General features: G+C 34.3%; 3 protein-coding genes across 4 annotated transcripts; 1 reads left to right on the top strand and 2 right to left on the bottom strand.

Moving 5' to 3' along the window:
- The first annotated feature begins 1,176 nt into the window (after window positions 1-1,176).
- LOC109005081 (dymeclin-like) lies at window positions 1,177-8,920 on the top strand. Of its 2 annotated transcripts, XM_018983865.2 has the most exons (18): window positions 1,179-1,612; window positions 1,876-2,115; window positions 3,318-3,381; window positions 3,466-3,595; window positions 3,678-3,822; window positions 4,071-4,319; window positions 4,392-4,476; window positions 4,755-4,857; window positions 5,126-5,251; window positions 5,321-5,434; window positions 6,454-6,572; window positions 6,675-6,756; window positions 6,844-6,936; window positions 7,081-7,170; window positions 7,337-7,456; window positions 7,547-7,638; window positions 7,944-8,001; window positions 8,431-8,920. In XM_018983865.2, the coding sequence occupies exons 1-18, from the start codon at window positions 1,420-1,422 to the stop codon at window positions 8,509-8,511; spliced, it is 2,184 nt and encodes a 727-aa protein (XP_018839410.1). In that variant the 5' UTR covers window positions 1,179-1,419; the 3' UTR covers window positions 8,512-8,920. The 2 variants fall into 2 exon arrangements, with proteins under 2 accessions (XP_018839411.1, XP_018839410.1); XM_018983866.2 differs by lacking the exons at window positions 7,337-7,456; window positions 7,547-7,638; window positions 7,944-8,001; window positions 8,431-8,920 and having other exon boundaries at window positions 1,177-1,612; window positions 6,844-6,984.
- Window positions 8,921-9,865: 945 nt separating this feature from the next.
- On the bottom strand, window positions 9,866-10,867 carry LOC109005084 (early light-induced protein 1, chloroplastic-like). Its single transcript, XM_018983869.2, has 3 exons — window positions 10,617-10,867; window positions 10,459-10,500; window positions 9,866-10,370 (listed from the first exon to the last, which is right to left on the bottom strand). Exons 1-3 carry the CDS (start codon window positions 10,773-10,775, stop codon window positions 10,026-10,028), a joined length of 546 nt encoding a protein of 181 aa, XP_018839414.1. The 5' UTR covers window positions 10,776-10,867; the 3' UTR covers window positions 9,866-10,025.
- Window positions 10,868-13,453: 2,586 nt separating this feature from the next.
- On the bottom strand, window positions 13,454-14,502 carry LOC109005082 (early light-induced protein 1, chloroplastic-like). The gene is made up of 3 exons (XM_018983867.2): window positions 14,265-14,502; window positions 14,096-14,140; window positions 13,454-13,985 (listed from the first exon to the last, which is right to left on the bottom strand). Exons 1-3 carry the CDS (start codon window positions 14,418-14,420, stop codon window positions 13,635-13,637), a joined length of 552 nt encoding a protein of 183 aa, XP_018839412.1. The 5' UTR covers window positions 14,421-14,502; the 3' UTR covers window positions 13,454-13,634.
- Window positions 14,503-16,812: the final 2,310 nt, after the last annotated feature.

The following is a 16,812-nucleotide window of genomic DNA, read 5'->3' as shown; positions in this document are numbered from 1 at the left end:
TTTGTAATAAGAACATATTTTTTTTTAATTTTAATATGATCAATTGCAATATTGAGGTTTGACCGAAATCTTTGGCCTTATAAGCAAATCCTATATTTATTGGTAAAATTAAAATTATATATATAAATGAATAATGCTAAAGCTTTCGCTTGGGGCTCCCGCGGGAGCTCTAGCATGAATTTTTATGTATTTTTTTAAATTATTTTTTATATAGATTTTTAACACTTTTAAATATTTTTAAAAAATAAAAAAAATTCATAATATTATTAAAAAATACTTCTTTAATCATGAAGTAAAATAAAAAATTATTTTTTTAATCATTAAAAATGATTTTTTATTTTAATTCGTGATTAAAAAAATATTTTTTAATGGTTTTTTTTTACTTTCTAATTAAGAAAATATTTTTAATAATGTTTTAAATTTATTTTATTTTTTAAAAATATTTAAAAGTATTAACAAAATCTATATAAAAAATAACTTAAAAAAATTACATGAAAATACATGCTAAAACGAGAGCCCCAACGACAGCTGTAGCATTACGGCAGTATTAGAATTGTCCTATATAAATATATATTGACACACGTATACATAACCGGCGTCATTGACTTCATTGAAAATTGCCCCAAATCTTTGATATCAAGAGACATGTTTTAGTTATAAATAAATTTCATAAAAATAAGTTTATTAATTAACGTAATTTAATGTATTTCGTTAGATTATAAAATTATTTTTATTATAAAATAAATTTAACATATCATATAAATCTATATTAGTTTATAAATTTATTTGATAGAATCTCTCAATGTATGTAACACTTCTTTTTAGTTAAAATAAAATTCTATACACTACAGTATTATTTTATTATATAAGAGATGTGATATATTTATTATTATTAAATAATTATTTTTTAAATAATTATTTATTATTAAATTATGATAAATATATCAAATCTTATATAAAGATATAAGTAGCATGAGATATATATAGATATAAGTAGTACGAGAGTATGATATATATTATTACTCCTAATTAAATTCTACAATTAAGGGCAGGATTGTGGTTAAGGACATTTTTATCCGGCTTATCTGTAGCAAAAGGACAATTACGTCGACCAAAATAGCACGACTGAACGCGTAACGACGACGACTCGTCGTTCGTCAAGACCCAAATGTGCTCCGCAGACGTCAGTGTCTCTCCCAAAACCTTCGTTTCGAAGCTCTCTTTCTCTAACACGATTCCACGAAGATCTTTATCTTCAATCTTGTAAAAACCCGACCGATCTAACTCTCCGAGTCTTATCTCTCTATTTTTCGCTCTCTGTAATGCAGTTGGCGACAATCAATCACGACTGGGAGATCGGCCGGCTCGTCATCTGATCAGAGCCAACTAATTGGGAATCAACCATTCTTGTATTTTTGAATGGGGTCGGTGCCGTCAACGCCGCTCAAAAGCGGTAACACGCGGCCACAGGATACCGCGGAGTTCCTGATCGGAACGTTCGTCGGAGAGGAATCGTTCCCTATCTCCTCCGATTACTGGCAGAAACTCCTCGAACTCCCTCTAAACCTTCACTGGCCCTCCCACCGTGTTCTCCAGGCCTGTCAGCTTTTCGGTTAGCTAATTCCACCCTAGTCTTCGTTATTATCAGGATTAATTCCCTCTCATTGTATTCGCAGTGTATAGATATGCTTGAATTAGATACTACTTTAAATGCTTAGAATTCGATGCTGTAATTGACTGATTTATGCTATTTTTTCGAGTTTTGTACATCTGAATTTGGCTTCTATGTGATCACTCACCATTTCCTCTTTTATTGTTGTTTTGAATTTTGATATTTCGATTTTGTGCCTGTTTTGGTTTTCTCCCTTCGTGCAGCGCAAAACAACCAATGCACCAGGCACCTGGCAAAGTTTTTGATCCACCTTTCATGGTGTTTGCAAGACTGTATATCAGCTTCTGGTGCTCCGTCCGATGTATACGATAAGGCTGTTAATGCTGTCTACATCACATCTGTCTTCTTAAAACACTTGATTGAAAATGCCAAAAGTGATGACATTGAGGATTTGTACTTGTCCTTAGATGAGAAAGAACCTATACCAAAGGACTTGATCCAAGGTACTTCATTTGTAATTCGCTGCAATGTTAGTTTATGAGTTACTCCTTCATGATCATATATGAAAGTAATGATGTGGTTTGAAACAGCTGTTTGTAATAGGCGTTTTTCCAAAATTGTATTTTGTTTTATATTAGATATATCATTGATGTGGTTTGAAACGGCAGTTAACAATAGGTGATTTTCCGAAATTGTATTATGTTTTATATTAGATTTATCATGGCTTTTATAAAAATCTTTTATGTTTCTTGAAAAACGTGTGTAATGTAAGAAATGGAGGACCTTGAACTTTACCTTTGGAGAGTTCTATTTATTTGGAGACAGTTTAGAAAAGAAAGGTATATATTTATATAATTACTGGAAATCAAATATCCACTCTTTTTGTCTGTGTTGCGGGGTGCTTGGTCGAAAATGCTCCTGTCTTTATATAAGAATTTATCAAAACATCGCATTTGATGCACAGGTGTTTCTTTTTCACCTGCTTGAGTTAAGCCTAGATGGGTGATAGTAGCATAGTTGTTATTCTGGATTTCCATTTATAATGTTAGGGCGTATCTCATTGCCCTAGCATTGCCATGTAAGTAGCTCACATCATTCAGGAGCCTCTCTTTCTTATCTATCACACTAGTAATGTATGTAGGTAGGAGTGATTGCATTAGATGGTCTTGCTGCAACTATTTCCCTAGAAATCTGCCTTGAAACCAATTCATAATTTCTTTTCTCAATGAGAATGCAATGAGGATGAAGGATTGGTGTGATTGCATTAGATGGTCTTGCTGCAACTATTTCCCTAGAAATCTGCCTTGAACCAATACATAATTTCTTTTCTCAATGAGAATGCAATGAGGATGAAGGATTGGTGTTCTTTTCAACATAGTTAGATGGTAGTTAAGGTGGCTGCTAGAGAATTTCCTGCCCTTGATGGACCTCAAAGTTAAAGTGAATTTGAAGGAAACATTTGATCTGTCCATGAAGACTATCACACGATATACCTTGGGTTAGTTGAACATATCCTATGTCATTTCTACTGGGGCTTTCCTGGCTTTGTTGGGTGATTGGAATTTGGATTTTAGATGGGAACTGCAATAGGTTCTCCAGTTATTTGTTTTTAGCTGTATTTTAGCTGCTTTTTTTATTGCTATTTTTCTATGCTTAGTAGAAAAATCATTATAGGACTCAAATTAGTGTTTTTTTTTTTATGCAGATGAAAGCATTGAAGATCTAATTATGCATAGGGTGCTTAGTTTTATCAGCTCAGTAGCTGTGAGGTACGTGTTAGACTTATCTATTGGTTTGTGGTTCTTGAGAATTACATATTATGTTCCCCTGATTATTGTTTATATTCTCACAAGTCCCAACACGTACCTTCTACACTTGGAGCTTCTTAATTTCATGCTGATTGCAATGTCAACTCAGCTTCTTTGTGGGCCATCTCCAGGACCAAAAGATGTGAACCCATTTATTGACGCAGCAATGGTTCAGGTTAAATTATTATGCTTTGGTCCAGATTTCCAGATCGTTCCAATACATTGTTAGCATCTCAGATTGCTACTGCTATTTTCAGGATAGCTCTTTGGTTAGTTTGGTTGTGCGCAAACTGCTGCTCAATTACATCTCACAACCTGGCATGCCCTTCAAAAGTGCATCTTATTCGATATTTTATGAAGGAAGTCAGCCTAGTGTTCTTCAAAGAGTAGGTTCTGCAGCTGGTATGGTGGATTTCTTTGATGCTCATTCTTTCTAGCTTGCTCCTAAGAGTTTTCACTGCGGGTGCCACTGATAATAGATCAAATAGCACTATTTTATGCTTTGTTTTCCATCATTTTCCCAGGATTTCACATATTTATCCTTCTTTAGAATATTATCACATCCTTTTTCATCAATGAGAGATAAGTTTTTGGGCAATGTTTAAGGCTTATATCATTCATTGAATCTTATCCGGATATTCTCCTTGCAGCAAATTTTGTTTTATTGCCTTTGAGTTATTTGGGCAATTCAAAAGGTGAATACTCAAAAAGTCCATTGGCAGACTGCAGTCTGCTTGTGCTTCTTGTGCTCATTCATTATCATAAATGTGTTGTGAGCAATGAGTCCAAGACGGACAAGAGTGTTGATAGTGCTACTTCAGATTCCCTTCTAAAAGAGAACACATATTTTTCTGACAACCATTACTGCAAGGCCTTGGAAAATGCAAAAGACGTTGAATGTAAGATTGTTAATCTTGCTATTTATTTATTTTAGCTAGGTTTCCTTCAGTAACATAGTTCCCTGCTTGCAGTTGACCGTATAGATGTTGAAGGGAATGCACATAATGGTCCAGTTGTGAGATTACCGTTTGCTTCTCTGTTTGATACTCTTGGCATGTGAGTATGATTTCTTCCTTCTGTATCAGTATTTTAAGTTTAGACTTGTTATTTGAGTTATATCATGTGAGGGTACAATGATATACTGTGTGCACCTACCTTTGAGTATGCTTGATCAAAATAGATCAATTTCATTAGCTTTCTTGATAACCAAATATGCCTGCCAATATGTTGTACTTGTCTTTTGCGCCTAGCAACAGTAACTTAGAACACCAGGCCTCCTGTTTTGTATGTTACCATGCATCTTCTTAGAAACCCTAACAGTTCTGACTTTGCAGGTGCTTGGCTGATGAGGCTGCTGTCTTATTGCTTTATTCATTGCTGCAAGGGAACTCTGACTTTTTGGAGTATGTCTTAGTGCGAACTGATTCAGATACATTGGTATGAAGTAGCAGTTTAAGTTTTTATTTTCAGCCTAAACAGAATAAAGACTACTCTCTCTCTCTCTCTCTCTATATATATATATATATATATATCCACACACACACACATATATATATGTATGTATGTATGTATGGTGCAAATGACTTGAGCTTAACTAAGTTGTTAAAATTTTTTTAATTAAGCAATCTGTTGTGCCGTCTGTCATATGTACTACTGATGTGGAATAGCTTCAGCACAGCCTAATTCTTATCTGTGTTTTCATTAGTTGATGCCCCTTTTGGAGGCTTTATATAATGCTCCTTGGAGGACACCAAATCAAATCTACATGTTGCTGATTATACTTCTCATCCTAAGTCAGGATTCTTCATTTAATGCAAGCATTCATAAGCTGGTAAGGATTTCATCTGTTTGCCATTTAACTTCTACACAAGGATTGTATTGACATAGATTATCTGGACAGATATTGCCTGGTGTTCCATGGTACAAAGAACGACTCTTGCAACAGACATCTCTTGGTTCCCTGATGGTCATTATTCTCATAAGGACTGTGCAATATAATCTATCTAAGTTGCGGGTAAGATCTTACAAGCACAATTTCCAAATTGCTTATTTTCTATAATTTTGATGACTTTGTTGAAACTTATATACAAGAGAGTGCTATAGCAGGCTTGCTTATTTAACTTGAAATTGATGTCCATTATGAAAAAAAATCCTTTCTATAAAATTCCAACATTTAATATCTGGGATCTGATGTATTAACTTGATTCTTTGTTCAATATGTCAAAAGACAATGAAAATATTTTTATGACAAGTGCATGCAAGTCAAGCACATGGGATTGAACCCATGCTTCTCCTTCATTGCTTATGTTCAGTGGGAGTAGGTGTCATTTTGTATGAAGGCTATTTGACATTTTTTTTTATAAGTAAAATATATATATATTTTTATCGATATATCAATTTTAAGGTTTTTCTGGGGATGATGGCGGGGCCTCAACCTGAACCTGATCCCCTAGGAAATGGCCCAACCAAGAGTCCCAAATCTGTATTGGATATTTGTGAGTCACCCATTGCCTTGTCGTAACTTGGTTATTCAATCCAGAACCTGAGCCTCGAGGTTGAGACAGGTTATTAACTGCATTATAGGTAGTTATATTAAAAATTGGTGTATATACCTGAAATTGCTACAGATTTCAAATCTTAATTCTGAAGCTAGTCCTACCCTACAAAACTCAGTAAGTCATTTTTTCTCTCAAGCCAATCCTCCCCATTCCACCCTCCAACCCTTATTGGCCAGTGGTCTTTGGACCAAATAGCCTCCCCCTTCTCTACTTGGAGGCGAAAATAGTTTTTGTAGGGCAAGTTCATAGGTTCAGTGCCTCGTAGGTGAGTGTTTTGTATTTACATATCCAAGAAGGAAAAAAAAAAAAAAAAACTGAACCATTTGATGTTTCTCAAAATCAGTTCAGAACCAGTTTCCATAATGTTTTTCATAAATGCATATCAAATCAAAGACGATGTTGGCATGTAGCTTGTCATCTACTTGTAGGACAACTCTTCTTCCCATGATAATTTATTAAATGGTCAATTATGCAGGATGTTTATCTTCATACAACCTGTCTTGCAACATTGGCAAACATGGCACCTCATGTCCACCGTTTGAGTTCATATGCATCGCAGAGGCTGGTCAGCCTTTTCTTTATGCTCTCACGCAAGTAGGTTACTCCTGTTCATTTTATTTTCCCGGGCCTTCATGCTGTGCTGCTTCATGTTCTGGTGTTTTATGATTGCTGCCATTAATGTATCACTGGATTTAGGTATAACAAATTAGTGGAGCTAAGAGATAATAAGGGGATTCTAGGCAAAGGCAACTCAATAAACAGCCTTTCAGAAGATGTGGTCCGTAACACACTCAAATTCGAGGCTATTTGGATTTTGCTTCTCATATTTTAGTCTATTGCTAAGCTAGATTATTTTTTGTTGCAGTCAGCGGAGTTGCATATATATACAGACTTCCTTAGACTTGTTCTTGAAATTTTAAATGCTATTTTGACTTATGCCCTTCCACGGAATCCGGAGGTATCATCTTTTGATGTGTAATGATTCAAGTGATATTAAAAAAAAAAGGTGATATTAAAAAAAAAAGGTGATATTTTTTTTCTTTAAATTTCACATCAGTGCCTTTCAGGTTTTCTGAATTCCCCACTTTATGAAATCGAGCAGGTTGTTTATGCGATAATGCACAGACAGGAGGTCTTTCAGCCTTTCAAGAATCATCCTCGCTTCAATGAGCTGCTTGAAAACATTTATACTGTATGCTCCAGAATATTTTATTAGGGATTTCTTCATCAATTCTGTCTTGGCATTCTTGCAATTTGTTATATGGCAAGCTTATGTTGCTTAATTATCCACAAGGATTTCTTATATGCTATGTTTTCGTGAGTGCATTTGACTTTTATGGTCTCTTCTGCCTCTGTAGGTATTAGATTATTTTAACAGTCGCATGGATGCCCAATCAATGGATGGTGAATGGTCAGTAGAGAAAGTATTGCAAGTCATAATTCTTAACTGCCGATCTTGGCGGGGTGAGGGGATGAAGGTGAAGAATGGAGGAAAAGATTTTAAACTTAGAAGTTTAGTCTAAAATGGGAATATTATCTTGAGGATTAACATGCCTTTGTTTTAACAGATGTTTACGCAACTACGCTTCACATATGAACAAGAGAGTCATCCAGAAGAGTTCTTTATTCCATATGTGTGGAAACTAGTTTTATCCCGTCGGTACTGTTCCTGCATCCCCCATTCCTTATTATTTTATAAAACTCTACTCAACTAGGTCATTTTCCAAGTAATTCGTATCTGCTGCATGATCATGTTGGTTTTGAGTTTCTTAACCTTATTTGAATGATTATCATGGAGATTCCTTTCACACTGGTAATAAATTGGAAGCCACTGTCCATTTTAATGAACCTTGTTATCGATGTTTTAGTTTTAGTTTATTTATTATTAATTTTTTACTTTGCCTTCAATTTCTGGTTCCTTTAAGTGTACTGATTCCTTTGTTCCATCATTCAATCTTTCTTCAGTGTACTCAGCTTCAATTCGGGAGCCATAAATTTGTTTCCAGTTGATCCACCTATGGAAGTAAGCTTATGGATACATTTTATGAAGTTCACTTGATAAAATTATGTAGTTAGATTATTTTTTTTTTGCTTATGGATACATTCTATTGTGTGTGTATCTGTGTGTGTGGGTGGGTATATGTGCATGGTTGTGTGGCGTGTGTGCGTACACTTGTCACCAATAGCATCTCACCTTGGTCATGAGGCGTAACTTAAGTAAACGACCGAATTAAGAACTCCTTCAGGAGTGATGTTACTCAGCTTATGGAGGTCATTGCAGATGTGCTTATACTAGGTTTATTTTCATTTTTGGCTTGTAACCCTTCCCAATTTCAAGATGCTTGCATATCAAAAAGTTTGCTGATCTTTCTTTTCATGTCAGCAAACAATTTACCTACACATTTTGGTTTGGTCATCATTTTCAATTACACAATTCTTTACTTTGTTGTAGAAAAAAGAGAATGATGGAGAGGTAAGTAGCAAGTCCCGCAATGATGAGCTGAGCATGCACGGACTTCTCCTTGATCCGTAGGGGGTGCGATAAAAATCGTCGACCAGAAAGATTCACGGTTCCTGGTGCGTGCATTTGTAAATATATGAAATAGGAGATTTTATATTCTCCTCATTCTTTTTGTTCATATTTTGCTACAATGTAGAGGCCCTTTCGCACAAAAAACAATTGGACATAATCAGTGTAACGGATAAGTATGATGCTGCTCATCAAACACCAGGAAAAAAGATAAGAAAAGAGAATTACATATGATGCCCAATTCCATTTCTATACCATTGTTTTCGGAGTGAAACATAAACTTACCCATAAACGCCAAACTCTGAGTTATGTCCTTTTTGTTCTTCCATTGTTTAGCATCTTCTGTAACATGGCTGCCGAGTGGGCATATTTCGGAAGTGAAAAGTTTATAGTTTTCGAGATTTTTGAAGAACTTTTAGATGCGTTTTGTATTGAATTTTATAAAAGTGAATAATAGGTAAAGTGAATGTTGTCCGAGTCTTGAGATGTAATTGTGAGATCTGTTTTTTTCAGTTCGTTCGAAAGTTGCTATGATTTTTTTTATGTTTGTTTTTGTTTTAATTAGAAACTTGAGAAAATGGTTTGATAACTTTTTTAGAAAGATTTAAAAAAGAATCATACGTTGATACCTCAACAATGTAAATATTTATCGTTTCCTTCAACTTCTGCCAAAGTAACTGTCGGTACAAGAATTTGTTGCGGACAATTATTAGATTTTGTTTGGATTGAGTAATAATTTTGTTACATTTCATCGTTCAAATTTATATATAAATTATAATAAAAAATTCAATTTTTTTAAAATATTAATTCAAAATTTTTAAATTTAAAATAATAATAATAATATTAAAAAATAATATTTTATTTAATTTATATCTAAAATTATTTTATCTCGACTTTAAATCTGAACAGTCCAAAAGTTCATATCGCTTTCTCCATCGAAAAATATTACAATGTTTCTATAAAATATTACAAGCTCAACTACGATAGGACGTTCCTCGGCTTGACATATATTTGTTGCCGTTGGATAGCGTGAAAACAACCGGAATGCAGAAGCGTCCAGAATTCGGGGAGAAAAAAAATTGTAATTATTAATTGAAAAATTTTAGATATAGTCCATATCACTTAAAAAAAATATTACATAATTTTAGGTAGTAATCAAGACTGCAGAACTGCTCTGTAACATAACTTTATTAATTTCTGTGGGGACATTGCATTCAATATTCATTTTCCATATCTTCTTGTTTCAATATCGACACCTCTCCTACTGCGTTTGTTTTATTATATAATAGTCATTAAATTAATTCTTATTTTTTACGATTATAAATCGTTTGTATTTAATTTAAATACACTGATATCGGATTATACAAGTAATAAATTATATTATATAAATATTATCACTTGCTTTCTACTTTCTAGAATTACATGGGATCCCATAAAAAAAAAAAAAGAAAAAAGAAAAGATTACATGGGATCATCACTCAATCACTTGTATTAATTAATGGTGGAGAAAGAAAGGCCTACACAATGGTTCCACCTTTAACAAACTCAGTAAAGGCAAGTGCAACCAAACCTAACATGGCGAACCTCCCATTCCAAAGCTCAGCATCCGAGGTCATCAACCCCTTTGACTTCGACTCCACGCTCACCCCTTTGAACAGAGGAATCAGAGATGCAAACGAAAGCAAAATGCTGGTTCCTAGAAACCATGGGATCCCACCGTCTGATATCTGCGCGAACAGATCCTGCCCCCTTGATACCTCCACCGCCATCGCCGCGACGAAGCCGATCATCGCTAGCCTGCCGTTTATCCTCTCCGGTGCCGGTCCACTGAATGCCAGCACGTCCGAGAACTTCGTACTGACCTGTTCACAGCAAAACATGCAGTCAAAATGCTAGATCTAACAACGTTTATCTGTACCCATACATACTCCAGAACCCTAAGGTCGCTACCTTGGGTGGCTGTGGTGTAGGTGGTGGTGAGGTCTGCTGCTCCTGCCAAAAAAAAAAAAAAAAAGAAGTAAGGAATCGTACGTAAGTTTAAGTTCCTAACATGATAAGCTATAACAGTAAAACTAATTTCCCATCAAAACAGAGATCAAGCTTGAGACCTCGTTTGCCTCAGACGTGCAGCGCACCCTCATGCAAGGGTTTCTCGGCAAACGGAGCACATTAGCATTGGAAAGAAACTGGTTCACCCTGGGCCTGTTTGTCAGACGGGTACTCAAATTGCTCGACAAGATGGATTGCATTGTAGCTGAGGTTGCCATCTAAGTAGGTAGTGCAGAGATCAGACTTAGAGAATTCTAAGCTTTAGAATTGCGTTGCAAGTAATGGAAGAGTAGTGCATAGAATATCGATCGTCGGAGTGGCTAATATATAGGGGCGTGAGGGCAAGCAGAGGGGTGGATATTTAGGATCCACGTCTTCCCTAAATATTTCAAAAAGTCATTGGTTCACGTGGGCTTGGTTGTCCACACATATCCAATGTCCTCGACGTGGCCCGCGCACAAACCACAACATTCCATTGGCAGAGTTCGAGGCCAACACGAAACTCATGTTGCCATCGAGATTTTTAACCCTAGTCGTCCCTGCAACTCATCCAAAATCAATTTCTTTCACATCATCATGCTCTAGCAGAATTTCGTCTCGTTTTCCATGGAAATTAAAAGATTAATAGCTATTGATAATCTATTAAACTGAACAATTAGCCCCATGTACATAAATAACTCAATTACCTGTGATAACATGAATAGATTTCAATTAAGGGAGTAATTAATGTACCAGGGATTGGATGAGTAGCAAACCAGCTCCCTCTTGGGATTATATATATCGTCTCCTTGATGGAGAAGCCAAGCCAGAGCTAGCTGAGGGGGAGTGCAGGCATGCTTTGCAGCCAGGTCCGAAAGTCGGGCATGCAGAATTAGTTTGTTCTTCTCTAAGTTCTCCCGGCCCCCATGAATGATGCACGTACGCGCGTTAACTATTCTTTAAGATTCGACTATCAACATTATGCTACATTAACTATTTTTTATTCAACTTAATGAATAGCATGTCAATTTATATAGTTTAATGGTACAACGTGTCAATTTAATAATTTCAGTTGTTAATTTTTCTATTATCAAATTTCACCTTCACTTTGACACTAGTGACAGGAAGGGTAAAAGATAATTTTCACTTTGAGAATTTCATGACCAGTGAAAACAATACATGAAATGTTGCTTTATAATATTTATTGTGTGTGTATAAATAGTATTAAATTAATAGTAAAACTACTTTACCTATCTATCTGTTTTTATCTTTTGAGACCCTCAAGTTATAATAATTTGAGAAAGACCGTTGATATGACAAAGTGCAAAGTAGGTTTGGAGTATGGGATGAGATATAAAATATTCATTTAATCTCACTTACCGTGCTAAGTTGCACAGTATTATTACTTTTCAATAATGTTAGTTGCGACATCCCACCATAACGCTTAGGACATTATTAATAAGAGAATAAAAAATTTATAATTTTTTTTATGAAGTGTGGAGGTATTTTTCATGAAATTTTTTTCTCATCAACTACTATTCACTATCTCACTTAATAAAAAATACCCCTATATCCCATAAAAAAAAGAACTATAGCTATAAGGTGTGAAAATGAATAGTAGCTGATGCATAAAATTTATTATTTTTCAAAAGATATGTTTTTCATAAGGTGTGAGGTATGAAGTGGTGAATAGTAGTTGATAAGAATAATTTTTTCATCTTATAATGATAAGGTGCATAGTGTTATTACTTTTCAGTTACGTTAGGCCTCGTTTGTTTTTATAGATTAGGTGAGATGAAAGTTGAAAATTGAATAAAATATTGTCAGATTATATTTTTTTAATATTATTTTTATTTTAAAATTTTAAAAAATTAAATTACTTATTTTATTTTATGTGATAATTTGATAACGCTTACGACAATATTAATGTGTGTATATTTATTAATAGTTGTAATCTATCTAACTTTAAAATTTAAATATTTATAACCAATACTCAGCAGGCTTCTATCACATCAATGATATTGTCTATTAGTGTAGGAATAACATTTTTTGTATTTTTTGAATGGATGGATAATAGTTTTACATCCTAAATTGTTTACTCTATTATTCTCGTATAATATTTTTTTAACATATATTGTTTGCGTCTCATTCCGAGATACGTGTCAAATGTACAATAGGTTTGGAAGATGCTAGTTTGCTATATTATTTATAAATAATAATGAAATTATAAGTTAAAATTAGATGATATTATCACCTTTGTATCTAAACGGATTTCTCAAGTTTGACATTTTAAATTTTATTTTTCCTTTTAGTTAATAATTAAATAATTGATTATAACTATATTTATATATTTTTATAAGATATTTAAAATAAAATTACAGTTAGATTAGATTAGATGACAAGCTCAACGCCAAGTGCAGAATGAAGGGGTCCAATAAGTTTTAAACTATTTTCTCACGAAAATTCCTACAAGAAGATTTGTTTATTGACATAAAATTAATATAAAAGCCCGACATAATTGAATTTTGATCTTACACTAGTTTTTAAAAACTAAAACTTAGGATTATATAAATTACATTCTCTGTGATAATATTCATGTATCCTTAAATATAATAATTAGTAGATAATAATAAAATACTACAAAAACAAAATGCAATGATAGTGGTGTAGAATAATCACTCATATACAGTACGTGGCTGAAGTCTATAGGCTATGATGTCATCTGGTTTCACCACTACAAGTCAACGTACAATGGTGCCAGCTTAGGGTGGAATCATAGCATCGGCAGCTAATCCAATGGATAACCTCAAAAAATTATTTATTAGTCATTAAATCAATCTTTATTATTTACGATAATAAATTTATAGACTGATGAGTAATATCATAATTGTAGTAAATTAATGACGTTGCAGTATCTAAAATTTCGTTTGTATTTTAATGCACTGAAATCGGATTATACAAGTAATAAATTATTTTATATAAAAATTATTACTTGCTTTCTAGAATTACATGTATGGAATCCCATATAAAGAAAAGAAAAGAAAAGAATTACATGGGATCATCACTTGTATTATTCAATGGTACTGGAGATCAAAGGCCTACACAATGGTTCCTCCACCTTTAGCATACTCGGTAAAGGCAAGTGCAACCAAACCCAACATGGCGAACCTCCCATTCCATAGCTCAGCATCTGAGGTCATGAACCCCTCCGACTTCGACTCCACGCTCACCCCTTTGAACAGAGGAACCAAAGATGCAAACGACAGCAAAATGCTGGTTCCTAGGAACCATGGGATCCCACCGTTTGATATCTGCGCGAACAGATCCTGCCCCCTTGATACCTCCACCGCCATCGCCGCGACGAAGCCGATCATCGCTAGCCTGCCGTTTATCCTCTCCGGTGCCGGTCCACTGAATGCCAGCAGGTCGGAGAACTTTGTACTGATCACCTGTTCACAGCAAAACATTCAGTCAAAATGCTAGATCTAACAACGTTTATCTGTACCCATACGTACTCCAGAACCCTAAACCAAACTCTTCCCGGGATTAAGGTCGCTACCTTGGGTGGCTGTGGTATATAACGTGGTGGTGAGGTCTGCTGCTCCTGCCAAAAAAAAAAAAGAAGAAGAAGCAAGGAATCGTACGTAAGTTTAAGTTTACTCCTAACATGATCATAAGCTATAACAGTAAAACTAATTTCCCATCAAAACAGAGATCAAGCTTGAGACCTCGTTTGCCTTGCAGCGCACCCTCATGCAAGTGCTTCTCGGCAAACGGAGCACATGATTAGCATTGGGAAGAAACTGGTTCACCCTGGGCCTGTTTGTCAGACAGGTACTCAAATTGCTCGACAAGATGGATTGCATTGTAGCTGAGGTTGCCATCTAAGTAGGTAGTGAAGAGATCAGACTTGGAGAATTCTGAACTTTCGAAATGCGTTGCAACTTGCAAGTAATGGAAGATATAAGTGTATAAAACGTTGGAGTGGCAAATATATAGGGGCGCGAGGGCAAGCAGGGTGGTGGATATTTAGGATCCACGTCTTCCCTAAATATTTTCAAAAGGTCATTGGTTCACGTGGGCTTGGTTGTCCACACGTGTCCGATGTCCTCGACGTGGCCCACGCATGAACCACAACATTCCATCGGCAGAGTTCGAGGGCAACGTGGGTCGAGGTTTTCTGTGTCCACCCCAAGGGACCAGGAGGACTGAACGTTCAAGAGTCAAGAGTACTGTTCCAACTCCACCCCAAGTCACCCGACTCAAATTCTGCCACGGTTTGGTTTGTACTTTTGTACAAAGAAAATATAGCTTGATTTGCTAAAGGAAAATGATAGACGTATTATCCTTCTATTATCCTTTTATTATTTTATAATGTATTTAAAATTTTAATTTTTTTATTATTTTCTTTTAAATTTTTTTTAACATCTTTAATTATTAAGAAAAAATAAAAAAATATATATAATTTTACCAATAGTCACTTCCTTAACTATTAAATAAAAAAAATAGTAAATAGATAGTAAAAAATAGTAATCCCATCATTATCTTTATATTAAAAAATTATATTATTATAATATTTTAATATTTTTATTCAATTTTTTATCCATATTTTTTAAAACTTAACAAAATATCTTAACTCAAATCATTTTATTACTTTTTATAAATAATTTCATTATTATTTATAAAACTCTCATCTCATATTCTTGTTACCAATCATTCCTTTACAGCAATTGTTTGAAGATTGTGAGAGCATTGGCATTAGTTTCATCAAAAGCCTAATCAAATGTAAAATATGATGAATTTCTTTAAAATAGAACTGCATTGGATTAGCTAAAGAGATAAGTGTGAAGCTTTGAACTACAGTAAATTGATGGGTTTCTTCAAATTTGAAGGGCTACTATTCACTCATCAAATCTATTTTTTATTCACTTTTAATCTCCAAATTTTTTTTATTAACGTTTAATCTCTAATCGTCTTGTAATAATAATGTAACAATCAAATTACATTATTAATTAATCTATGATTAGTGTAATTGTAAAATATGAAAAAAATATATATTTTTTTTATTAAAAAAATAATATTATATTATTATTTTGATGAATTTAATGGCTAATTTAATATGGAGTTATGGCTAAAGAGGTTTTAGATTTATAGAAATTTTATACTTTTTATCAAATTTTAGAGATAAATGTTTGATGAAGCCAATCTCAATGCTCTGAAAATTCTAATGTCATATTCTTGTTACCAATCGTTCCTTTACAGCAATTGTTTGAAGATTGTGACAATTACCCACCTGATTCTTTCCTAGTACTGTGGCTCCCAGCAAGCTGATAATGCTTTATTTTCATAAAGATTCTTTTATCCATCATATGTCAGCAAGAAATAAGAAATATTTGAACGTTTTTCTATTACACAGGTAATAGAAAAATGTGTAATAGAAAAAGCAGATCGGGAAGAAATTGTTTCACTTAAGATATTTGCCATTTAATTTACTTTGGTGGGGTATTCGAATTTTTCCATTCAAATTAAATTTAGCTAACATGGCAGGATCTCTTTCACCACCAACTTCATTGACGGGCACAGCTTCAGAAATTTCTTTCAAATCCTCTTGCGTAAGCTTCAATGCCAAGGAACCAATGTTGCTATCGAGATTTTTAACCTTAGTCGTCCCTGCAACTCATCCAAATCAATTTCTTTCACATCATCATGATTCGTGCTCTAGCAGAATTTCGTCTTGTTTTCCATGGAAATTAAAAGAATAGCTATTGATCATATATTAAACTGAACATTAATTAGCCCTATATACATAAATAATTCAATTACCTATGATAACAATAGATTTCAATTAAGAGAGTAATGTACCAGGGATTGGATGAGTGGCAAATCTCTTGGGATTTTATCGTCTCCCTGATGGAGAAGCCAGGCTAGAGCTAGCTGAGGAGGAGTGCAGGCATGCTTTGCAGCCAGGTCGGAAAGTCGGGCATATAGAAGTTTGTTCTTCTCTTAGTTCTCCCGGCCCCCATGAATGATGCACGCGCGTACAGCCTATGCCAAGAAAATCAAAATGAGCGTACATACTGTTAGTATTTTTTAATAATATATATTTATCTCTTACTGTTGCTTGCCTTTGTCTTTTGGTCTTTTACGTTGTGTTTAATGGGGGCTGGTAATTTAATTGCCGTTACTTTGGGTTTAATTTGGCTTGAGGCCTTATTAGTTGTTAACGTCTTTTTAATTCTGAGTCCGTTAGTGTTTTTAATCTTTGTCTCTTACCGG

This window comes from Juglans regia, chromosome 12 (genome assembly GCF_001411555.2).
Source record: "Juglans regia cultivar Chandler chromosome 12, Walnut 2.0, whole genome shotgun sequence".
Taxonomy (NCBI): domain Eukaryota; kingdom Viridiplantae; phylum Streptophyta; class Magnoliopsida; order Fagales; family Juglandaceae; genus Juglans; species Juglans regia.
This window is presented reverse-complemented; position numbering and strand designations above follow the sequence as displayed.